The sequence below is a fragment of the Ixodes scapularis genome, unplaced genomic scaffold, assembly GCF_016920785.2.
Source record: "Ixodes scapularis isolate PalLabHiFi unplaced genomic scaffold, ASM1692078v2 PGA_scaffold4__175_contigs__length_147842914, whole genome shotgun sequence".
Taxonomy (NCBI): Eukaryota; Metazoa; Arthropoda; class Arachnida; order Ixodida; family Ixodidae; genus Ixodes; species Ixodes scapularis.
This window is the reverse complement of record NW_024609879.1, coordinates 73,439,384-73,465,014: the sequence shown is the minus strand read 5'-3', so window position 1 is coordinate 73,465,014 and position 25,631 is coordinate 73,439,384. Positions and strand designations below refer to the sequence as shown.

The 25,631-nt window shown below is 48.6% G+C and overlaps 2 protein-coding genes across 2 annotated transcripts; one reads left to right on the top strand and one right to left on the bottom strand.

Moving 5' to 3' along the window:
* Positions 1 to 1,604: 1,604 nt before the first annotated feature.
* Positions 1,605 to 12,834, top strand: LOC115323297. Its single transcript, XM_040221096.2, has 12 exons — positions 1,605 to 1,873; positions 3,752 to 4,046; positions 5,910 to 6,081; positions 6,225 to 6,308; positions 6,383 to 6,728; positions 6,819 to 7,230; positions 8,911 to 9,075; positions 9,269 to 9,455; positions 10,615 to 10,857; positions 12,194 to 12,365; positions 12,420 to 12,565; positions 12,622 to 12,834. The coding sequence occupies exons 1-12, from the start codon at positions 1,605 to 1,607 to the stop codon at positions 12,792 to 12,794; spliced, it is 2,664 nt and encodes an 887-aa protein (XP_040077030.2). The 3' UTR covers positions 12,795 to 12,834.
* On the bottom strand, positions 10,735 to 19,887 carry LOC115313593 (P2X purinoceptor 7-like). The gene is made up of 4 exons (XM_040221095.3): positions 19,369 to 19,887; positions 18,342 to 18,563; positions 17,818 to 17,983; positions 10,735 to 10,829 (listed from the first exon to the last, which is right to left on the bottom strand). The coding sequence occupies exons 1-3, from the start codon at positions 19,608 to 19,610 to the stop codon at positions 17,818 to 17,820; spliced, it is 630 nt and encodes a 209-aa protein (XP_040077029.1). The 5' UTR covers positions 19,611 to 19,887; the 3' UTR covers positions 10,735 to 10,829.
* Between the last annotated feature and the right edge of the window lie 5,744 nt (positions 19,888 to 25,631).

Sequence of the window (25,631 nt, the reverse complement as noted above, 5' to 3'; positions counted from 1 at the left end):
GGCACACACCAAAACATTGTCCATGTATCTTCAGTGACAACAGAACCAGGTTTACAAGCCTCGATCAAATCATATACATTGATATCAAGGAATCGGAGGTAGATTTCTGAGAGATCAGGAGCCACCACCGAACCTATGCATATTCCTGCCGCTGAATAAACTTTTGACCACCACGAGCCACTACCGTGAACCGAAGGTACAAGTCAGGAATTCTAAGAAAGTCAGACACTTGCATTCTTGGCTGAAACTTGAAGCTAACTAAATTTTCCTCTCAAAACTGACCAACACAAAATGCTTGGCATATGAGAATAAAATGAATCATTGATGTCTAAAGAAAACAGCGTGAATTCCCACGAAATGGCTGTAAGTCTGCAATCAAATAATTTGAAGATCTTAATGACAACGGGCTTTTGAATTCCAGACATGAGAATGCTTTGTAGGAATTCAGAAACAATCTTCTGCCACGTGCCTTCCTCGTTGACAACAACTCTGACGAAACAATTAACCTTGTGATCCTTCAAGAAGAATTTTATGTAGGCTTTTGGTTGTTCAGTTTGGTCGCCAAGAGCGTCAAATCACCATCTTTAAACGTCTTCTCAACCTCTTTTTGAGACGTCTTAAACTCTTCACCGGAAGACTCAAAATAATATTAATACCGCAATGTCACATTTCTGGTAAAAACTATTGGAGGGCAGTACAGCAAAAAGTCCTGATTTGTCTGTTTCGACGCAGCATTCATGTCTAGTCGTTCGGTCGCACGTCTTCCCCAAAGCTGCCGGCCTTTTAATGTGATAGCCTTAACTATCCCATGGAGCTGAGCCGACGGCGTCTGTAACCGCAAAAAAACACGAAAGAAATGCCCATTCTCCCATTGGCTGAGCAAACCGTTCCCTGGATAGCCATTGGCAGCCGCTTCACGAGAGCGCGCGCTCGGCCGCCGCTCTCGCGTTAGCCGTTGCCGGAGGGAGGTGGGGGCAGATCCTTTTATACTATAAAGAAGGCTCTGGGTGTGGGGCTGCAGCCGCTTCTGCTCTTCTCGGCGCCGAGGAACATGACGGCGCCTTAGGCATCTATGTCGTCAGCGGCTGCTACCTCGGTAGTAGCGAAACGTGGCCGTCCACGCCAGCACTCCGCAGACGAAGTAAGGGAGCGGAAGAATGACATTCAGGCTTTCGCATTCACAACTCATACAAAGTGCGTAAATGTCCTCGAATTTTTTTTTTTTTTTTTTTTTGCTACGAACGGCACAAGCGGCTCGGTGGCCGAGTGTGTTAGCCCGCCGCAATTCGGAGCAAGTGGAGTGAAAGCTTGAGCTGCAGAACCCAGGGACTCTGCGGTTTAGTTCACACCGCTGCCTGTTTCGATCTCGATGAGCACCGTACCGGCGTGCGGTAGGTCGTTTACAGCTGAGGGACAAATCGCCCATTGAGACAAACTCCCGGCTTTCTAAATATGCTATACGAGCCGCGCTGAGTATATCAGCCGGCAGTAGCACCTCCCTTTCACCGCACCGGGACTACACAGCCGAACGTTCCAAGCTCTTGGAGCACATTGACACCATACGCGCGCTGTTAGTAGTCTACTCGACTTCGCAGGTGAGCAAGATGATTTCCCAGATGGAGGCAACGGCGGACTACCTGAACGTGCAGCGGCTCAACATGAAGAACGAGATCCGAACGTACCAGGACGAGAACATCCACCTTCAGGGTGCGCTGATTCGGGAGCGACGCAAGTCCCAGGGCAAGGACAGGGGCTCGGCGTTCAGTCCCCGCTGGGGCAGGGGCATCCCGCCACCACTACCGCCGCCGCCCAAACGAGAGAATGTTGTCTACAACTCTATGAGGTCCTACATCTTCCCGCCCACCGTCACAAGGTGCGCAATCGTCGACAGTCTAAAGACGCATAACACTGTTTCTGGTGAGCGGTCCAAGCTTATGCCAAAAGTAAGCTTAGCACTTGTACCAGTTGAGTAGGACTGTAACTTAACAGAATGTATAATTGGGCGAGTTGGTACGGACTACGTATTTAAATTGGAACAGCGCGTTTGGGCACGATCATAGCGAGAAACTTGACGGAACAAGTACACTAACAACTTAATTTTTAACGTGAAACGTACTTTGGCTAGGTGTTTGGCATTTCGTGAAGCCCTAAGTTGAAGACTGGATAAATGCGTGGCCGCGAGGCGCGGCACTGATTGGTTGGCGGGTGGGAGAGAAGGAATGAGGTGTTCTACACTGATTGGTTAACAGGGAGGTCATGTGACCAGTGGTGGAGTGAGGAGGAGATCAGACTTGTACGTAATCCATTACAAGTAACGAAATTACTTGTAATCCTTTACAATTATCAGTAATTTAGTAACGGAATAATTACATATTTTCTAGAGTAATTTTAAAGTAATTCCCTTACATTTTTGACGTAACGGATTCCTTGTAATCCGTTACATTTTTTTCTCAGAACCCCCCCCCCCCCCCTTTCTTCTAAATGAAGTTTTTTGTTTTTTTTTCACTTTTGTGAAGTTGAGCGCAGGGACACTGTCACGCGAATTGACTAGCGCAAAGGGAGGCTTGGCACTCTTCAGTTCCGCAAAGCCTTTTTTCTGCAACACCAAGCCCCTTAATCTATTTTTTTTAGACCCTAACAACAATGTACAAAATCCAAATGAACATTTCTACAAAAAAAAAAAAAGAGGGGTTGGGGTGGAGGGGGCAAGTTATTTCCGGTTTTTTATAGTCCCTTTGTTTTTTTCTTTTCCATCGAAGACGAGGAGAGGAGGACACCAAGTGATTGTGTGCCTTTTTCGGGAAGGTCGAGGCGGTAATTTCATTGAAAAGAATTAACAATGTCCTTCCCGGTTATGGTGACTACGACCATTTTCATAATGTTCCAACACGAGACAACGCTCCGTCTACCCTACCCTTTTTGTGAGTCAGCTTTTTGCGAGCACTTAGAAAATGGTAATAATCTTCCTCTCTTCTTCTTGTTTTTCCCCAGCAGGACGCATCTTATCTCAAGCAGATATTTTTACAAATAAAACATTGTCACAAACTCTGGCGCCGGCCGTCTCTCCCGCGAACTTTTGTCTTTGTGTTTTTGTGCTGCTCGCCGTGCCCGTTCGCCAATTTGCCTTTTCGGTGAGCCGCCTCGCGTGGCGGCGACACAAACGGGAAGACGAAAGCCAGTTTTGTTTGTTTCTTTTTTTTTTTTTTTTTTCCGGGGGGTACCCTCGGCGCCGACAAAGGCGGGAATGGCGCCTTTGACGCCGCCGTGGAGAGGGACGGTTCGGGACGGTCTTCGTGGGGAGCCGGGGTAGTTTTTCGGGGGGGGGGGGGGGGGGGGGGGGGGGGGGGGGGAGCTTTTTGGATTGTCAAGGGGACAGGACGTTCGTGGTTGCGGGGTTAAAGGGATACTGAACTGATATCTGAACTTTTCAAAATAAGCCCCGGACGAGCTGCCCGGGACGTTACTATACCTAAAAATCAAGACCATACCAAGGGATGGTGATCGGATTATTATATTTCCTTTGATTGAAGAGCCGCGTTCGAGCAATCCGTCGGCCGGAAGCCGCCGGTGCGATTGACGCCACCGCGGAGGAGCCCTAGCGGAACTGACGTCACAGACCTCTCGCTCCTTGGCAGACTCGGTTGTCCCGCTGCAGTCCTAATGGAGAACCGCGCCGAGTGTTCCTCATTCTGATCCAGTTTCTTCAATAATTATGCCGCGGTACTGCGCTGCACAAGACTGCTTCGAACAGCGTATGTTACAGCGGCAGGCCTGCGCACAAGTTTCCGAGTGAGCCCACGTTGCGGAAGCTGTGGATTCGCGCGGCCCGTCCTTCCCAGCCAACATGGAAGCCCGCCAAAGGCGATTGTCTTTGCACGGAGCACTTCGAAGACGAGGACTACAAGACGAGCCCGAAGTTACTGCAAAGTCTGGGCTTGCCTGTAAAACAGGCCTATTTGAAGCCTGACGTGGTGCCATCGCTCTTCACGCGAAAACGCAAGCGAGAGCGGCACAGCGGCGCCGTGGAAAAACGGCGACGGAAAGAGGTGAGCGCAGTTACTAAAATATTTTTCTGCTTGTTTCTGAGAGGAAAGCACGAATGCGAGTGGTCGTGAGATTAGCGTAGTACATTGCGCGACGCTGTTAGCGCAAGCCTGCTAACTCGCCTTTGAGGACGAGCGCGGAGAAACGCCGAGATCGCGTTTTCGCTAGCAGCGTCGCGCAGGGTAAGTGTGTACTATATCCGTGTTCGCTATCGTGCCCTTAGCCGGACGAAAGGTTGCCGCCAATCGCAGGTGCTCCACTGTCGGTATCGTGTACATGGCGAGACTGCAGCTATACTCTGTTTCACCTTATGATGTACCGCAGGAAAGGCTACAAGCTCGAGCTTGTAGCCTTTCCTGCGAGCTCACAGCGTAGGCAGCTGCCTACGCTGTGAGCTCGCGATTCTTGCCTTCGTTGCGGTACAACATAAGGTGAAACGGAGTATAGTAGCTGCGGCGACGGCACTCGGTTTTCGGGCTCATTTGCTAGAAACTTGCTTTGAAGCTACGAGCTTGCGCCGGCACCTTTGGCTCAGTTGTGAAGGCTGGTATTTATCTTTATTACTACTGATAAATGCCAGCTAATTTTAATTTGAGAAATTTGGCATAAACCAATAAATATCGAATTTTGATTTGGGCTACCTGAAAATGGTACATAGGACCGAGCTGAACCATTCCTGGGAGAATGTGGTTAATTGATGATCTACGTACTTCCTTTTGGTTTGCAGCGGGTATATTCCGAGCTTGAGCAGGATGTGCAAACTCCGCGGCATCTTGAGCATGTGCTATTCTTCATTGTGGCGCATAAGGAGATGCTGTTGAATTTCGGAATAGGGTACTCACAGTATGAGTGCCACGCCATTTAGAAAAGTGTGCCTGTATACATCATTCTGTTTTGGAAAACTCATTTTCCTCTCTGGTCTGCTCTCCCTGATGAGGTGGTCAAGCTGCTGTCGCTTCATCTGTTCAGTGTTAACCTGGAAGGCAGTTTCTCTCAACTGCGGAAAATAAATGAAAAAGAGCGCTGCAGTTTTTTTTAATGAGAACCTTGTTATGGTACATATTTCCACCCCTTGTTTATATTTGTGATTACTATGACGATATCTTAGTTATAGACCAACACGCGGCCCTGACGTCACGCAGCTGTGGTGGCACTCTTGACGGCACTGCGCAGGCGCAGAGGCTTCACTTCACGTGAATTCGGTTTCTGCGTTCGCACAGTCCCCACACCTGGTGTGGGCAAATGCAGGCTTTTTTGTAAACAGTGTGCCGGTTTATAATATCTTGTTTCGTCTATGTTCTTCCCATACATTGAATACATGCTCGCAGTAATGCTTCACGTCGACAAGTGCCGAGAATGCCTAAAAACCTGGTGGTGTATGGAATTAAATTGCAGCAAAAATAAATTCTAGTGCCAAAAATAGATGCTGCTAAACGCGTGCCAATTTAGAACAAAAATAAACACTGCGAAATCTTTTGCTGAGTTACTCTGTCTTAATCTCGCGGAATGTGGTGTTTATTTATAAAGTTCACTAAGAACACCAGCTGGCCATTTATGACAATTGCACCCCAATCAAGAGGTTATTACAAGTGTTGTTCAATTTCTCGACTCGAGGCAAGGCCACTAATTAACCTCGGTCGTCATTCGACCGTTTCATCTTAGTGTTCATGACTGTGCACTTGACGGTGTGATTTGCTTACCAGTTCAAGCAAAGTCAAGATGAGGAGGGTACACAGAGTGACATGAGCCTAACGAAGATAAGGGCTTGGGCCAGTCACCCTCATTTGAGCAGAACCTGGGTGTTAGCAGCATATTGACAGTGTGTTTGTTTGCATGTTGTAAGTTTTTATGCCTATCATTTATAGATAATTGCTGAATTGCTGGAGGCACCGGCACAAGCAAAGGCCACACTCATCGCTGAAGAAGTCAGCACATCGTCAACCCCTTCTGGTGACGACACTGAGCAAGGTCCTGACTCTGGACATGAACCAATGCATGATGCAAATGCTGGCATCGAAGAACCTTGTTCGAGTTCAGGTATGTGCGCCAATTGAAACTACTCGGCTGACATATTTTAGTACTGAATTCTGCCAAATTAGGGTAATCTAGCCTATTGCTGATTACATGAGCCAAGGATGATTTTGTTTTGAAAGACACTTTATTTCCTCTGCTGTGAACAGCCCCCTCCATCAGTAATGCCAAACAGGCTCAACCTGACCTTCGGAACGCTGCTACGCAGACCTCGGGCATCTACAGAAATCGAGGTATGTATCTGCAAGAAGAAATTTCACAGAAGGCAGCATTGTTCAGATCGTTGTAACACGTTATGATGGCACAGGCATACAAGTCACCTTGAAGACTTCATCACGAAAGTCCCAAACGAATCCTGTCCTCGTGACACCACGATGCTCCTCACCAAATCATGTCCCCCAGGCTCCATTGGATTGGATGTTGCCTGAAGGGCTGACTCTGTCGCCGCAGCCGCCAGTGCGCAGACAACCAGCTCCACCACCGGACCCACCACAGCTGCCAACAATAAACAATGAGCTGCCCAGTGCAGGCCAGGAAGAGTCTGTTGAAGAGTGTCCCACGGAGCTGCCAGAGCCACACGTGGAAGCAGACAGCCTATACCTCCCCTCTGACGCTAGCTTCCTCATGATGATGTCCGACACCGGCTTTCTGAGGTTGGTATCAGTCGGATATATGTCATCTTTAGTGACGAGTATGAGAGGGTGTGTAAGAGGTTGCTTTTTTCTTTTCTTTTTTTATTCCAGGGATGCACAGCAGAACACTGCATCTGACAGCGCACTCAGTCAGCATGAGAGCAGCAAAAGCATTGACTACGTCTCGGAACGAAAGTTTATTGTTTTCGAGTCTTGTTTGGACGAGCTACTAGGTAATTGTCCCGAGTGCACTGCACTGTGCCGCATCACAGAGAAGAAGATCAGAGGGACATGTCTCCGGGTGCACAGAATGTGCAACAATGGCCACCAACACACCTGGACCAGCCAACCATCAGTGAATAGGAGGGCCCTGGGCGATGTGCTCCTAGCTGCAGCAACGCTCTTCTCTGGGAGCATCGTCAAAAAAGTGCTGAGGCTCCTCCACCAGATGGGCGTGCCCTGTTTATCGTACGAGACATACTTTAAGATTCAGGGTGCCTTCCTTCTACCAGCGATCAGACAGGTATGGCACGTTTTCAAGCCTTTCCTTTCCTGTGAGAGGTTTATTTTAGGTGCCAATATTTCAGGCTCGGCACTCCTATGGGATCCTGAATGGTGTAGTGCGTAGGAAGCACCATATGTTTCTGTCTACAAGTCACACACTCCTATAAACGGCTGTTTTTACAAAAAGCTTGATATATACATGTTTGCAAGTGCGTCTTCAGGGTGCCTCCATCTTGCCGAGTTGGGTTGTGCTTGGGCGCGGCCATAGTCTGATTACGACACCTTAGTGAGGCATCGTAATCGAATTTAATGCGCCCAAGTGCACTCCAACTGGGCAAGGTGGCGGCGCACCGAGGCCGTACTTGCAAACGTCTATAGGTGGCACATCTTTATACGGGCCGCAAGGCAAAACTGCATTGATAAGCTGTCATAAGTATATTGTAATATAAGCACAAGTAAGAGCCAGCTTCAATGTTCTTGCGAACTACCTTGGGAAATTTGTTCTGATATGGCCGGCTGTAAGCTCTGCTGGAAGCCGGCATATTGCCAAGGTTCCAATTGTAAGGAAAAGCTGATCCGCCGACCCGAAGGCCACATCTAATGGATCTAGGTCTGTACGATTCAATACACTGCAGCACCCGAGGCTACATCTAATGGATCTAGGTCTGTGCGATGCCATACAAACTACAGGCTCTGCCGATTCTCCTTTGTTGTAACTTTGATACGGCCTTGCACAGCTATGGCTTATACTTGCAAAAAAAGCGGTGTAAGTCGCACCTCTGTGTAAGATGCAGCGACAGGAATTTGAGGAAAGAAACAACTTATGTGCTGGAAAATATTGTAAATAGGGAGAGCTGAGATGTCCTCTGTTCCTCTGCACCTATTTTTACCACACTCCTGGGGTGGAAAGGTACCAACTGTGTGGGCAAAGCAAGTATATACAGGAACGTTCATGGCACATACTTCAAGCTCGAAGACTCGCCGCATTCCATGTGGGTGAATTGTCGCCCTATGTGTTTCTAAACGTGGAGGCAACGTTTTTAATTAGTTCTTATTCTCCTGCTTCGTGACTGATTGCACCTACTGGATAAGTGTACAGTGTAAAGGGCAGATTTTGATTTGGGGAATAAGTAAAAGAATCAAAAATAAATGTTTCCCAGGCCGATCGTAAAGATTAATCGGCGAGTACTCTATTTTTTATACGGGGTGGCATTTCTTCAAGGTTAAAAAAACGAGCCCGCTCTTGAGAAGGCGGCTCCTCGGCAGCCAAACTGTCCTTGTTGATTGCTACGAGGGGAACAAGACCTGAACAGGCAGGGGTGTATGCGACCTAAATAAGTGCAAAACTATGCTTCTTGAGTTTCAATACGGAACATGTCAAAAGCTATTCATCAACTAGCCCTTGCATAGATAATAGAAAGTAAAAAAGTGTTTTGCCAATCTACCTAGTAGTGCATATGTGCCTTCAATATTTATACTCACGACTCGGAGCATTTCATCCCCTCATTTTGAAAAGAAAGAAAGACGAATTACAATTTGTCAATGCTTTGATCGCATTTACTGGGATTCAAACTTAAATGCTGAACTTCCATGGACGTTCACATAAAGAAAAGAAGCTTGCAGTATACTTATAGGTGAAATGAAAAGCATGTTCAGGATTTATGTTTGTTTACAAAAGTCTTTGCAAATAAACTTCCAGGTGTGGAACAGGAAACAAAACGAGCTCTTCGAGCAAGCAAGTGGACGAGAACTGGTCCTCGCTGGTGATGGGCGGTCAGACTCCCCCGGGCACTCAGCAAAATATGGAACATACACCGTCGTCGACGTGTCAACGAAGAAGGTTCTCCATGTGGAAACAGTGCAGGTAAATTTCCCCTGCTATAAATGTTCTGATGCTTCTGTTCTTCTGGAATGAAACGTTTCTGTAATTAATTGAAAATGAATGGCGAAAACAACTTGTTTCAGACATGGGTTGTCTCATTCAACAGCTCTAGTTGACTTCGTTCTGGATACTTCATGTTCGGTGTGATAATGCAATGTTTTATTTGTCACTTCAGTCCAACGAAACGAAGGGCAGCTGGGCAATGGAGCTCGAGGGCCTGAAAAGGACTCTACTGATTTGTGAAGCCAATGGATTGACTGTGGGAGGAATCATCACTGATCGCCACTCCATGATCAAGTCATTCCTTGCCAAGTGGTACCCCCAGATTCGGCACATGTTCGACTGCTGGCACGTTGCAAAAGGTGAGCCATAAGTAATCGGGGTTCCAGGTTATGCAAAAACAAAAAAAAAACATTTAATTGTAGAACACTCCTACCCTTGCCTGTCACTATACTTTGTTTCTGCGCATGTTGTACTGCAGGAAAGGCTACAAGCGGGAGCTCCTTGCTGTATGGCAACTGCTCGGCGGCACAAGCTCTCGTGCAGCAGGAGCAGCTGCCAAGGCCATGAGCTTGCGCTTCTAGTTTTCGCTGCAGTACAATATAAGCTGAAACATAAGCCGTGTTTACATGAATGCGGCTTAGTCGCATCGAATCCAGTTGTCGCATTCAATGCGGTGATGTAAACAAACAATACAGTAGGAGAGCGCATCGCATTCAAGTCGCTAGACAGAGATGGCGAATGCACATTTATTCAAAACATGTAAATGGAGGTTGCATCGCAATTTGGATCGGGGAGGATTATGGGAAGGCACCCGCTCTGGGAGCAAGCGAACAGCTGAGAACATGGCGGCAGCCACCCTCGGCGGCGGCGGAGAGCAGTCCGTGTGGTCGCCCGCAATATTTTCTTCAGAGAAGAACCGCAAGCTTTTATTGTCAAACTATGTGAGCGACATATAGCAAATCTGCTCGGTAAAGCGGCCCTTGTCCAGGCCTCGCGAAATAGGACCTTCGTGTCCGAAGGAGTCCCTAGAGCCTTCAGTGCAAGGACAGACGCCGATAGCTCTGAGCACTGCATGCTAGGCAGAAAGAGGAGCTCCAACCTCGGTGCCGTTCCTGGCTGTGCCAGAGCCTTTCGGCCTCAGGGTCCGGTCGCGGTTGGCAAGGTTGGGCGAGGTGGCGTCCCCAGAGCGGTTGGGAACGATCTCGCTCACCAGGCCATGCGCATGCCGACTTGGAGCCCAAACTGCTTGGGTTTTGATGTTTCTTCCGTCCCGTAACTATTTGCGCAGCATCGAAGACAGCAGGCACAAACTTTACACTCGACGAAAGCGTCTAAAAAGTAAAGTGTCCTAGAGTGAGGTATCGCCATGTTTTTTTTTATACTTGAGAAAATGGGGCAGGATTGGGTTTTTCTTGTTTTTGGTGTTCATAATTATGAACTCTTTATTTTGTCAAGCTGTTGTTTCTGGCAATGTAAGCTTGGTGCTTAGCAGAATGAATACAATGCTTCATTTTTCAGGCATCAAGAAACGCATGGTCTCAGCTGGGAAACTCAAATCCCTTGTGGGACTCCAAGACTGGGTGCAGGCAACTGTCAAGCACCTCTATTGGTGTGCGGAATCCAGCGATGGAGCGCCAGAGGAGATCCTTCCTAAGTGGACTTCCCTGGTGGGACACGTGGCTGACTTGCACGAACATGCCGACCCCCTGTATCCAAGGTGCCAGCACGGAGACCTGGGGAAGAAAAAGTGGCTTCCTGAGGGCAAGTAGACCACAGCATATTAACAGTGTTGACATGTTAGTGTTTCATACCAAGTGATGCTGTGAAGTATACACCAACTCATGTTTGCAAACAAACAGGTCCGGCCGATAGCAGTGCCACACATTGCGCAATGAGATGTGGGCAGACATGCTGGTCTGCCCACAAAACAAATTTTGCCTTGCACGCATGCTTGTCAAAGCCTTATGATTATTTACTTTGAATCGTTTATAAGAGGAAGACCAGCGCTCGTGGACCATAGAATTACACTTTCAGCGTTCTCCTCAATGCTTGGGTATTTAGAAAAAGGTCTGCTGCGACGCTGTCTGCTTTTGTGTGGTATGAATACCCGGCCGATTCAGTCAAGGCAATCCGTTTTCCAAAGACGTTGCCATGCTGACAATTATCGCATTCATTTAGGCTTAGAAATGGCCAGAATGGAAAGACTAAAAAATGTGGCAAGGTCATTGCTCATGCTTTGCGATTTAAGTGAGGTAAGGCAAAGTGAAGGCTCCTGCACCATTCGTTGCTGATTATCGCACCCGATACTGCAGCTACAACGACATATTAGTTCCAAAGCGAGCAGCGCTAACTCACCGGGGCACTGCCATGTTTCCCCGCATCTCTACCGAGCCAGTCGCGTGATTTCAAAATCCCTCGCCTAGGTACTGCAGTCAACTTGTAGCCATAGTTAGCGCTTCAAGCAAACGGGCCCTGGTGTGCCTTTTCTAGTGGAACCGCAATTTGCTCACACATAAAACTTTTGAATTGGCCTCAGGTTGAATTCTTTAACAATTTCAACCAAGTTGTTGTACTGGTTCTTAGTTTCAAGGTGTCTGATTATGAATGTGGCAAGTTTACTGGCTCTCTATACTGGTTAGTCCTTGTGGCAGCCAGGGAAGAACCTATGACTGCTGGTAGAGGGGAGTGAGCCGATAGGTGGTAGCTTCAGCTTTCTTCCGCGTGCATCGTTACCGCGCGGTGTTTATACGGACCGCTGGGACCTGTGCTTACATGTTCGGGCACACGAGTCAACCAAGCATGACGATTTGGTGCATCATGCCTTTGCAAAATTAAAATCGGCATCGCTTGGTCTATTCGATAAAAAAATCTAGGCATCATAAACACGGGCAGTAAGCAGGACTGGTAGCAGCCTATTAAACTTACCCAATTTAATCTGTTCTCATCAGCTCTAACCCTTTTATTAACCTCTGGATATCATATATTTTTAATTTAATTACACAAAACTACTACTTTTTCTTATGAGCCTTAGTGTTATTGTTGTAATAGCAGATTTGAAACCACACAGTCTGTAATACAAGTGTCCTACTTTATCCAGGACTTCAGGCACACGACAAGCTAAAGAGCATCGTGCTGTCAAAGCCACTGCTGAAGGACATCCCGCAGCTCTCAACCTCAGCGCAAACCTACGCAACTGAGTGCTTTCACAGCACTGTGAACCAGTTCGCACCGAAGTCGACACACTTCGGTTACGACAGCATGCAGGCAAGGTATGCAAGCTAACCAATTGTTTGCATGTGCCCGCTAAAGTCTTAACTTTTCAGAGTCTTTGTGGCAGCGCTGCATTTCAACGAAAACAGCGACAGGCCACAGGCGACTACTAAGGAAGGCAAAAAAAGGTTCCTGGTCAAGCGGCCTAAACAAACAAAGAGGCCAATTGCATCTCCCATGAAAGGGCCCTGCACATACGGTAAGATGTCAAAACGAGTACAACTACCAGCTTCTAACATCTAGTCTTAATTTCAGCCTATGTACAAGAGCTCATGAAGGAAACCCTCGCCCTCAATTGCCACTACCCGTCGTACCGAGCTGCACGAAAGGCCAACTGTGTCGAGGCTCCCCCAACTCTGTCCAGTGGATATGAACGCCCCAACAAGGACCTGCTCATCTCTAACCACCGTTCCCGGTTCAACTGCTAAGCTGAAGCTGAAGGAACATGTACTGTCGGGGAAAAATCAAATGCGAACAGAAGAACGCGTGGCTTGCGGTACAAGCTGCGCCGCCTGGAAGCGAGCCTAGGGGCGAGGGTGCATGGCCTACCCGATGAGTTTACGCCCTTCGCTCGGCACTCCCCAAGCTTCAGCAGTGCGCCTCTTAGTGCACTGAAAGCTATCACCACTATCTTTGCTCACTCGGCGCATGCGGCACAAGGAAGCTTGCTGCTTGTAGCAGCTAAAGCGCGCACTCTCTCGGAGCGAGCAAAGATAGAGGTGGTAGCTTTCAGTGCACTAAGAGACGCACTGATGAAGCTTAGGGAGCGCCAAGCGGAGAGCATAAACATATCGGAGTAGGCCACGCACCTTCGCCCCTAGGCTCACTTCCAGGCAGCGCAACCTGTACCGCAAGCCACGCGCTCCTCTGTTTGCATATCATTTTTCCCTGACAGTACATTGTGCAGGAACTTGAAACATTTATTTACACTATGCACAAGCAGCAAAGCAGTTCGATCTGACGTGTCAATCGCATCTGTTCCGAGCACGAGCCCCTGGCCGCCAGCCCCTTGCCACGAGCTCCTTTTCAAAACGTCTGTGGCCCATTTTCTCGTCTTAGGTCTCCGATTGTTGGTACAGACTCCCCACCGAATGGGTGTTACCTCATTTTAAATTTGTTATCTCTAGCGGATAGAGAAGTTGGTCTTTTCAGAAGACTGCCCCTGGCCGGGCGCACTATACATGCACAAATCCTGCCGTCTCGCCCACAGAAAACCTTTTCAACTCTTCCTATCTTCCGGAGTAAACGTGGGAGCTGTTCCTTCAGAAGGACGAGCCCGCCCACCTCCAGACGTGGCGATTGCTGGCCTTTTGTTTCAAGGGCAGATCGAAGTTCTCTCGGGTAGTCTGACCTCCCGTTACCCAGAGCCTGTTAAAGAATGCTTTCCCTTGTTTCCATATTTCTCGGAGCATCTCTGGAGACGACACAAAGTCTTCTCTTTCAGCCACTGGAAGTGCTGTCAGTCGTCCTCCCCTGAAAAAGCTAGTCGGTGTGAGCGGCTGGCCTTCGTCAAGCTCATTGTAAACGAATGTTGGGGGACAAGAATTTAGCATCGCCTCAATTTCGCATAGGACTGTGGACAACTCTTCTGCTGCGTTCATAGTTTTTCTCCCGATCACTTTTCTTAGTCCCACCTTCACGTATAAAACCAGTCGCTCGTAGAATCCTCCCCACCAAGGAGCACGCTCAACAATAAAACTCCCCTCGATGGTTGCATTGGCGAAGTGATTCACCACTTCTGAGTGTCGTAGGATCTTCCGAAGTTCTGCCAGGTCTCTGGAGGCTCGCTTGAAGGTTAGCGCATTGTTTGAGTAGATGATGTGGCAAAGTCCCCTCTATGACACAAACTTGCGGGCAGCTACAAGAAAACTTCTCGTTGAAACGTCTGGTACGAGCTCCAAGTGGACCACCCGCGCCACTGGACAAGTGAACAGCGTGATGTACGACGTCCTTTGCCTGTATGTACAGCAGTCCTGCAAAATCTACACCAACTACCTCGAAAGGTTCAGCCTGCATCGTTCTCGTACGCAGCAGAGGTCCCGCTGGAGCACTGGAGCACTCGCCGGAATAGCACTAAATCGCTGGCACGTTACACACAGCGCAGCATCTTCTTCACCAGCTCTCGTACCCCGAAGGATCCAATACCTCTCGCGGAGCTGGACTGGAGTGTGTCTTACTCCTGCGTGTAACACCATCCTGTGAGCGTCGATCACAAGTACCGTGGAATATCGATGCTCTTTCAGTAGTACGATAGGGTTTCGTTCATCGTATGTCATGTTGTTCGATCGGAGTCGCCCTCTTATGCGAAGCACTACCTCTTGGTTGATGAAACTACTGAAGTCTCGAAGAGAAGTGGATGGGGTCTCGGTTCTGCTGGTCGCACGTCGAAGCTTGGCGGCAAACGCCGATATTAGCTTTTAGCCAATATGTCCGCGCTCCTTGGATTTCCTCTGCAGTCAGAGGCCCCGATTGTTTTCCCTTTGACCTAACGTTGTGAAGGAATCGAAACATCCACACTCTTGTTCTGTTGAGTTTTGAAGCTGAGCTGAATGCGGTGACATCAAGCAACGTTGCAGATGGTGTTGAAATGTCCAATATGTCAGCTCTCGGTCCCCTCTCCTCGAGCTTATATCGAGGTGGTTCCTCGCGCTTCTCCTTGGGCCATTCTTTAGCTGGCAGCGGCAACCAACTGGTCCCCGAACAACAGAGTGGAGTGGAGACCAATCCAAGGTGGTCAGACCTCGTGACATGAGGTCGGCGGGGTTCTCCTTTCCCGGCAGGTGGTGCCATGTCACACATTGCAGTTCTTCTGTGGCATTCCAGCAACCTTGTCATTTGCCAACCTGATGTCTGCCCTCTATGGAAGGCCGACTTCGCACCTCCCATTGGTCTTGGCGATCATAGTTTCGGAGTCTCGCATGACATCGTTGTCCGAAGGATCGTCCACCGATGCGTCGATGACACCCATCCTCTGAAGTTCCCAGAATTGCTTGAGGCTTGGCATGGGTTCGGGCTCTTGGACCGCCGTTCTCCGCATGACCACCCTGGAGCAACTAATAACCGGGGAGCTTGACCCTTTTCGTCCCTGAACCGCCCATCCGAATACGGGCTGCACTGCAGTCAAGCTTCCTCTGTCGGTGAATCTTTCCAATGATGTACTCCCAGTAGTGATCCGGGCCAAGCAGGATATCGATGCCCCGATGTTCCAGTCCGGTCATGGCATCTCCTACTAAGCAACCGAGCTCCTTTAATGTCGCGACGATGGATTAATCTGGGCTCGGGAGATTTTGTTCGCAGATGGTAGGTGTTTCTAGCATGTCGATTTCATATTTTTTGTAGTACCGTTGGTCCCGCAAAGTAAGCTGCACCCTGCGAAACATACGTTCGGCGCTTTCGCCTCTGAACACGCCGAACGTGAGGATCTCCATCCCGAGTTGTTTGCAACCGAGTCTCTGGGACAGCTCCTCCGTAATGAAGGAACGTTGACTGCTGCTGTCAAAAAGAATTCGGGATAGTCTTCTTTTGTTTTTGTTCTCGGCCCATGCGGTCACCGTCTGCAAGAACACTGCTGGCTTGCAGTTCTTTTCATTGATCTGAAGACTGACCGGTGTTTTATCTTCGCTTTCCGTTTTATTCACCGCGAAAAGTCGTTCCAGTACGTAATCCGGGTCACACATAGTAGGCGCATGCCATCCTTGACACCTGGTGCAACACGGTGTGCTTCGGCACATTCTCGCCATGTGGTTTGCTTTTGTGCAACGAAAGCATCTGTTGCCAGCCTGTAATCTTTGCTTTTTTTTCTCAGTGAGCTCAATATTGGCGTTGCAGTCAGGTGTGGCGTGTTCTTCGGATTTGCAGAACTAACACTCTAAGCCTTCAGTCTTGCCATACAAGGCCGCTGCGGTAGAGTTTCGAAGGTTTGTGTAGTTTGAAAGTTTCTTCGGCAGTTCTTGTTTAGGGAAACGAATTGCAGGCTTACCGCCAAAGTCGTCCTCTTGTTCCTCTGACGTCCTTTCCCAGCTCTCGACTTCAACTCGAATAAATTTGAGTAGAGTCTGTAGAGCTCTTAGATGAACATTCTCTGTTGGAGACTCGGGACTGGTGCCCGTCACTGCGGTGGCGTTCTTGGTGTCCTCCAACGACATCTTCCGGTTGTAATCCAGGGACATGTCCTTCGGTAGTGCTCGCAGTAGGAGCGAGTAGAGCATGGCGCAGTAGGATTCCTCGCCCACACCCAGTGCTCCAAGTCCCCAGATGTGCGCCTGAAGACTGACGTACAAACGACGCAGGGTTCGGGCATTGCCCTGTAGTGGTACCTTCTGGATGTCCATCAGACTTTCCATGTGGTTGTGTACCAGAGTCTCTTGCTTGCCGAACCGCTGCTGTTGAAGGTCGATCGCGTCCGCATAGCATTGAGCGGTTGGCTGTAGTTTCGGATGGCAGCTGATCCATCTCCGGTAAGCGCTGATCTCAGGTAATTGAACTTTTTCGATGGAGTCAGTTCCGGATTCTCGTGGATTGTGGTTTCACTCCCAGAATGCTTGCCAATTCTTCCGGTTGCCGTTGAACTTGATAAATTCTAATTTTGGAAGCTTGACTTTCTACGGCTGTTGCTCTCCAATCGTTCGAGGGACCACTTGCTCGTTGGCTGTTCTCCACGCCCTTCGCCTTCTTTCTGAGCTTCGTGAGGCATGTGACAATCTTGTCAGTATAATCTATGATTGGCGTGAACTCCATTTTCACGTCTCTTTCGGTAATCAAAGGGTCGATCGCGGCATCTACGTGGCCGAGTTGATCCCGAGAGAGGCTTATGCACTCAATCAAAATCTCTAGGTCATCGATGACTGCTGGAGTCAGCTGAAATAATTCTTTTGCCTCGCTGAGGAGTTTAGTTACTTGTGTTTGCAGAGTCTTCGGTTTCTTCTTGAGGATGTCCATGATCTTTCAGTCTTGTCTCGATGGAACGTTGCTTCTGTCGTTCGATAGGTATTGCTTCGGTCTACCAGATTCCCTTCGTCGAATCGTTACGTAGCGGGTTTCCGCACAAAATGCATGAACTTCTGGTGGTCATTGTTGGTTACGTTGATGCAAACATTTATTTACACTATGCACAAGCAACAAAGCAGTTCGATCTGACGTGTCAATCTCATGTGTTCCGAGCACAAGCCCTGGGCCATGCGCTCCCAGGCCACTAGCTCCTTGCCATGAGCTCCTTTTCAAAACGTCTCTGGCCCATTTCCTCGTCTCCAGTCTGTGATCGTTGTTACACATTGTTTGTAAAGTAAAAAATTGTTTAGTTTGCAATAAACAGTGAGTTTCTTATATGTCAAATATTGATCTCTTCATTCTAACATTAATTATGTACTGCTCGTGCAAGCTGTTGCTCCCAAGTGCTTGGTAGGAAAAGATACATAATTAGGAGGTTTGAAGGTAGATAGCATGCAAACTTACTCAGCACTTTGACTGCTTGAAGCCCGTGTAGTCTGCAGGGTTCGGGGCGGGGAACTCTTTGCGGACCCTGGTCACCACGCAGCTGGGCAAGGTGACCCGGTTCTCCTTTCCGAGCCTTCCGTGTATCCACCAAACAAATTGGCAGTATGCCGTGTACCTGTACTTACTGCAATGATAACATAATAAAGTTATTTAGTTACACTGCCAGGTATCCACTTGGAACTAGAAGGCATTCATTGTTTTTAGTTCGATAGCCAGCAGCAAGACGCCACAAGCTGTAGTTTCATTAAAACATGCATATTCGAGCGAGCAAGCATGTAATGAATGGTTTGCTTCTAAATTTTGGGTATGTTTTTCAGGCCACCAATAAAAACCTGCCTGTGTCGGAAACTTCAATTGCCAACATTGAGGCACTGCCTTTTCTGGTTCATCTAATGCAAATCTCGCTTTGCATCCTCCCTTTATTTACAAAGCGGTGCACATGATAGTAAAAAAGTATAGTAATTTAGTTTCACTGTACGTACGCATTTATCTCCTTTATGTTTCTTGTGCTGAGAGGCCGGCAGACTCTCAGCTTCCTGTACTCTAGGTCCAGGATATCCCTGTCCAGGCAGTACAGCTCGAAGAGCCTGTGTGCCGTGATGCAGGGAAGGCTCCCAGCCTTCTCCTTGACCTTGCACTGCTCCTTGCAGCACACACTTTCCACTGGTGTGGACATGGTGCCACACCGGGATTCACAGCAGCACCTGTTTCCCAAAGGTAGAAACATGAATTAGTGCATATGTCAACATTTCTGTAATGTTGTGTGGGCACTGGTGTGGCTACACACTTTGCCTCTTTCTTTTCTCAATCCAATTGTGTCACCCAAACACTGCTCAAGCCTCAGATGCCTTTTGGGAGTATCCACAACCACGATGCAGTCACTATACAGCAGCTACATTTTTGCGTATAATAATATAGTAATACTTTATTCATATTCCGGAATCTTTGACCCAGGCATAGAGGGCCGCAAAAAAGCAGTGCTGCCCATGCCACAAAGGCCTGAGTGCCCAACCTGGGGCCCAGCATTGCGCAAACACGTGCATAATAAAAAAAAAAACAAAAAAAAAAAAACGTACAGCGCGCACGTGAGTACTTCGACGGTGTATCGGCACTACGTGCAGGTTCAAGCCCGCACGCAGCTGATGCATCTTCAATTTCTAACGCGCCTTCGCGGGACAGGTGCACGGGTAGCCCCTGCCTTAGCACTGACAGTTTCTAGCAAAAGGAGGCGCATCTTTCTGTAGCCCAAACGATGGAGCCGATAAGTTCAGGTTGGAGCTTACTCGCCGCCGCTCGGCGATACCAAGAGCATGTCAGTCACTAGTACACCTGATAACATAATATATAAAACCCCATTTATCATCGGTTCTTCGAGGCTACAAGTCAACTTCGCGCAACCCCAAAACAATCGGTTCTTCGAGGCTGCAAGTCAACTTCGCGCAACCCCAAAACAATCGCTCTCCCGGGCCTATGCAAGACATACGCTGCGCCATGTGCGCGTGTTCTTACCAGCGTGTGTTGAGTAGCCGCCGCCTGTCACTTCGCGGCAGAGCGTCTGGCGAGGACTCCGCTGCTGGCTCCGTTGAAGTTTCATTACTGTCCGACGTCGCGGACGGGTCGCAGGCGTAAGGCAGCACCTTACGCCTCTTCGCTGGCAGGTGCTCGCGCTCCTCATCCGACGGTACTGCGTCGCTCCCGCTGCAGCTACTGCTGCTGCTGCTGCCGCTCTTGGCGCACGCACGTGTCGCCATAACCACGCCACCGAGCTCGAGGTAAACGCGGCAGGTCACAGGTGACAGCAGACCAACAAAGTTGTGATTTTTCGCGTCTCCTGAGGCAGCTGCGCGAGGTCTCTGAGGTCTTTGACGTCACGAAGCGAGGTTCCGGAGACGCTCACCAGGGGCACCTTAAAATGCTTATTTTCCGGTTTATTAAAATTTACGTGGTATTTTCGCTTTACCAGCGCCAGTAAAAATTAAATGACGTGCCATTCTTGCGATTAAGACCAAAAACGTCGACCCGATTTCACAGTTCAGTATCCCTTTAAGTCGGCGGGAATGGCGGTCCGGCAACGCGATTTCTTCTGAGGCTTCTTCATCGTCACCGCCGCCGTCCTCCTGCCAGCTCACCACCGCCGAGAGCCCGACGATGCCCCTCCGACACCAAATTTGAGTGAGACCCGTCCGTACACTTCGGACTTCACTCTTCCGGACGTTTTACTTTCACTTGCTCTCCGTCCGTGGCTTGGGTCCTTTGTTTCATTGTCTTTATTTTGTATTGCTGTAGCGCGCCAACCGTTTCTCTATTGTTTCATTTGGTTTTAATACTGATTGAAGTTCCGTGCTATGAGGTTTTCTTTTTGTTGTGTATCGTTTGCCTTTGTGCCAACCTTGAATTTATATTTCTTTTTTCTTTCAAGTAAATATATTGTTCATTGTTCAGTCTATGTGTCCGCCTAAACTCATTCCGTTCTTCCCCAACTTGAGCACACGCGCCAACCGCGCGGGCTGACCGGCCTCAACAAAAATAAATATTGTACTCAGTCGTTGTAGAGGGCCGGCGGGCGAACCGTCAAGGGGGAATCGCGCCTCTAACCTCCAGGCGGGGGCGACTGCGACAAACATAATGGTGGCTGACGTAGACTTGATATTCTGGGCTTGAGGGGAGAGTGAAATTCGTGAGTGGGGCCATAGCGCGGCTCAGGGCCGTAACCAGGGGGGGGGGGGGGGGGGGGGGATAGGGGGTTCTGACCCCCCCCCACCCCCCCCCCGAAATTTTTTTCTGGGTACGGCCCTGGTCGGTGCACTTGCAGCCAGCCGATTTTAATCTCCACCTCTGCGCACGCGCAGTGGCGCCGGTCGGCTACCGGATACCAAACCGGGACCGGTTCTCCGGTTTGCTGCAACTCTCCATTATATACCACCGGTGCACATGATTCATAGGCGAAAATAAGACAATAGACACTTTCAAAATGGCCGCCGTTGTCCCCGAAACCCCCCCCCCCCCCCCCCCCCCGAATTTTTTTTCTGGGTACGGCCCTGGCGCGGCTTACTCAGTACTCTACCCTTTGCTGCCCGTGGCATCAGCAGATGTCTATCTGGAGTACACCGGAGTAAACTGCAGTAGGTTCGTGCTCCGAGCGTTTTTGAACGGCACCAAGAAAGGTACACACGGCAAACGCGCGTTTACATTTACTTGTTTTAACCGACGTTCTAATTAATTGTTGTTATGAGCGCCCTTTTTATTTTATTACTTATATTTATACACTGGAAACTTTTTTTTTATTCACCAACGTCTCAAGTGAGGGTCGAACTGTTCAGAAAGAAAGGAAGAAGAATATCGAGCCAAACCTTATTTATTATTTAATTATCACCTTACTGTTACAACTATGTTTTGTTATTGATGACTTCCACATCTTCGCGATTTAGACAATGGAGAATTTTACCAGATCGGTCCGATGACTCCGATAACGATATCCGATACTTGGCCGCCATCTTTGCGCATGCATCATGTCGTTATCGGGTACCGTTATCGCGGGCATCGGAGGTATGGGAAGGATCTAATAAATCTCTCGATCAGCAGGCAACGGCTGCAACGACGAAGCTTTGCTCTACATTCGAGGGAAATAGCACTTCCCTTGCTTCGCTGAAAAAGCTCAATGCAGAGCATGAAGCATTCGCGAGGAACGATATGGCACTCCCATCCAGTGCCTCAGCTCAAAGGGTGTTCAGCGTAGCAGTCGACATATTGAGTAAGAAATAACGCAAAATGTCTGACGAGACTTTCGAGAGCCAGCTGTTGCTCAAAATACTCAAGGTCATTAAATGGAACAGGTGGCAACAATAAGAACTTGAATAACCCTCTTCCCATTGTTTCTTACTTGAGGACAATCATGTTAAAAGTAACGCCACGACAGTAACGGATTACTTTTTGGGGTAACGGTCAGTTACTTTCATGGGAGGGTAATTGTAATTGTAATAAATTACAATTTAGCCTTGAGTAATTGTTAATGTAATTCCTTACTATTTTTCAGTGACGTGTACAAGTCTGGAGGAGATAGAGGCGAAGAGGCGAGGTGGAGTGGGTTAGAGGGTTCTGGAAGATCACCAGGCTTATCATTTCAAGTGCAACCGTGCCACGCGCTAAACTATCCGATGAACAGCGCCATGAACGTAGGCGTCTGCCTGAACAGGCTAGACGCACTGCTAAGCGATAATATGAAGTCTTCTGATGCTAGAACGTTTCACGAACGGAACACATTTGCCTAGCAATTTACTACACTTTTTGTCAAGAAAACAAGAAAAAATGAAAGACGTTTACAAAACTCTGTAACGCGAAATTAGAGAGCAGCTTCTTAGGAGGAGGGGGAGAGTACGGAGGGGAGGGTATGCCCTCCTCCCCCTTCTCCTCTCCTCCTGCGGAGAAGCTGAATTAGTTCATAGTTGACGTGACAGCAAGTCATGTGACGTGATTTTTTCTGCTAAATTTAGCGGGGAATTGAATTGATGTTAAGGTCACGTGACGTCAATTTTCCCGTTCAATTTAGCGCGGTTACGCCGACGCCGACGCCGACGCCGCGAAACCCGGAAACGAGCGCCTAAGGGCTGCTCTCTCAAACTATACACGACGCTCTTCTAAGGATAAGATTGCACCTGCGGAACAAATAACTTTGTGCTGTATACACTACCAAGGCGTCATCTCCCGATCCTGGAATTCATCCTCACTATCTAACAATGTCAAGAAAGCCTGGCTCACGCAGCCTGGTTCCTTCGTTGTTGTTTTTTTAATTATGTGAATTTTGACTATTTTTCGAGTTTGTTTGCCGCCTGTTTATGCAAAGCGACAGCCTTCTCTAGTAGCAGCTTACAGACCCAGTCTCGCTCTTGACGATGGATAGGGATCGTGTGTTCTAACTTGGCATTACATTGCCCCGACTGCGTCTGTAAAGGCCGGTTCTCACCACTGATCTCTACTATAGGGGGCTGGATGGCGCTTAGCTGCTCTCCGAGCCAGGCGCAAGTGAAGCCACCGGAAGTTCGATGCTTGTCCCGGAAGTCGGGCGTGCGCTGGGCTTCCTAGTGCATTCAGTCGATATTTTGGACCATGCTTTTTTGTGTCTTTGATTGGGTTTTAATACTCCCGTTCTGGATTAAATCCCGAGAATGAGGCATTTGAACTTGGGACATATTCACAACTTGATTAACTAGAATCTCAATATGTTTACATTGAATGGCTTCCCATGATATTTCTCGGGTCCGCATGCGCTCTTGCTGCGCAACAAGCAGGCTCTCTTGAGGGAACAAGCGAAAATCCAGCGCCCTGGACTTTTTCGAACCAGCCCTTGGAAGGGTTACAAAGCCTGCCAAGCGCTCACTTCCGGGACAAGCCGCTTGCTTCCGGTGGCTTCATACCTGTTTGCTCAATGCGCCATCCAGCCCCCTCTAGTGGAGATCAGTGGTTCTCACATGCAGCGAAGCGCTGATGTAGCGCTGCTCACGTGCCGTCAGCTGCTTATCGTCTTCCATGAGCAACAGTTTTGATGGTGCGATACAAAGCTGGTGAACGCTCCCGTCGTCACGTGCTTAGCGCGAGGTCAGCGCTTTGCTTGTAGCGCTCCGCTGCATGTGTGAACAGGCCTTAAGCAGCTACTAGAGAAGGCTGTCGTGTTGTCAAGCACGTTCCTGAGATAGTCGAGGCACTCAACATAAAAAAGAAGGGACCAACCTACGTAGATCAGTCTTCCTTGACATTACAAGATGGTCGAATACTTAGATCGGGGAACGCCGCTTTGGCAGTGCATACTAACTGACAGCCCCAAGGTATTTGCTGCGCAGGCGCAATCCCAATTTTAAATAAAGGGGCGTGTATGTTTTATATTGTTTCGTTTCTTTGAAAAATAAACTTAGTCGGATGTTCTCCAGTGCTTTTGTCCAGCTTCTCGCTTTGTTCGTGTCCAGCCTCGCTGTTTAAATATGAGTATGACTGCAACTCTATGTGACCACACTCTTCACTGCCGCACTCAAACGGAGTAATCGGTGCTGTTGCCTTTCGGGGTATTTTTGAAGACAGCACAAAAAGTACAGAGCATACGTGAGTGTTTGTTAATATTTCTAGTATTATTTCACGATGATCCGTCTGTGTTATTTATTTTGAGGCGCCAACTAGGAAAGTGGTCGATTTATTTTTTCGAGTCCTGTTTTTTTTTTTTTTTTTTTTTTTTTTGAGCCGGTAATGTTATGAACCCTTGGTGTTCGTAATGATACATTTCTAGGTGCAGGCCGTTGAACGAGGACGAGTCTTCGGTGATCGACCTGACGTTCGACGGTGCCGGCAGCAGCGCATCGTCGGCGAGAACCGTCAGCAACGTGGCCAGTAACCCCGGAACGAGCGGTGTCCGGAGGCTCCGAGGATCCGCCAGGTAACTGAGAGGCGATATCTGTCTGGGCAACGATTGTGCACATCTAGGCAAACAGAAACTAGACGAGCTTTCATTTGCAGACTTTAAATAGGGAGAAACAACGGTTTTACGTTCCGATTATGTGTCTCTTAGGAACTAGTGGTGATTTTCCCACTTGTTTTTGAACCCATTTGACGACTTCGTCTATAGGCCACAAGGCACTGTGAATATCTGATTCGCCAGAAAAAGCTGGCGAGCAAACCTGCCGCGATAGCATTTTATTCAAGCCGCTAGGTGCTGTCAATTTCGCAGAAGGCGCCTCTAGACCACTTCAAAAGTCACGTTCTGATGAAAAGAAAAAAAAAATCCGATCCACTGCACACTGATGAAACAACCGACATCACTGAATGCGCAAGTTGCGCGACGGCTCGTGAGCCGGGAAGCATTCGAAACCAAGAAGCTCAAACTTGTGTCAGTCATTGCGCTCAGATTCTACAGCTTTCTATAGGGGGCACACTTTCAAAATGTGTTTAGAGTCGGGGACAAGTTAAAACGATAAGGAACCAAACATTTTAGTGTCCATAATAAGTGGTGCACAATCTTCCTCGAGGAGCCAGCAGCCGCCGGTGTTGGCGAGCACACACAGCGAAATTGACGTCATAGTCCTCCATTCACGCTTAAAGGGGTGATGCGACGTTTTTTGTACTTTTGCGAAAATCCCGTATTGAACGAATCCCTGACGTTAATGACATCGTTACTATATCAACTCAGTTGTGGAACTTTCCATTGAGGCTGTACATTGGAGGGAGTCCGAAACCGTGTCCGATTCTTTTGCGGCGAGTTGGCGCTGCCGATACATTAATCCGCGCATTTTCGTCTGCTACTGCTCCGCGGCTGCCAACCGCTGCAACTGTTTGCGAGTCCCAACCCGACTCCTCGGCGACCAGCATGGTTTACGGTTGGTTTTCGCCCTTTCGCCAGTAAAAATACAACTTGAGCATGATAAGCGGTAGGACCATGATGGCATACGCTTTGTATTATTTCAAAACGCCGCCGCCTTAGCTGTGCTGACAGCCCGAAGCGTTTGGAACAACCCAAATACGTCGGCGCCACAATGCTTGGGATACTTGGGATGCTTGGGACGGCGTCGGGTTTCAGGCTCCACTTACCCCGTGGCGTTACCGCTCATTCACACTGGACGCGGATCCGCGTTCGCAAAGCGGTTGCGAACGCGGTTGTATAAAGATTCAGTACAATTGCACGCGCACTCGATGACGTCAAGTGCGCGTGCAATTGCACTGGATCTTTATACAACCGCGTTCGCAACCGCTTTGCGAACGCGGATCCGCTTCCAGTGTGAATGAGCGGTTAGGAC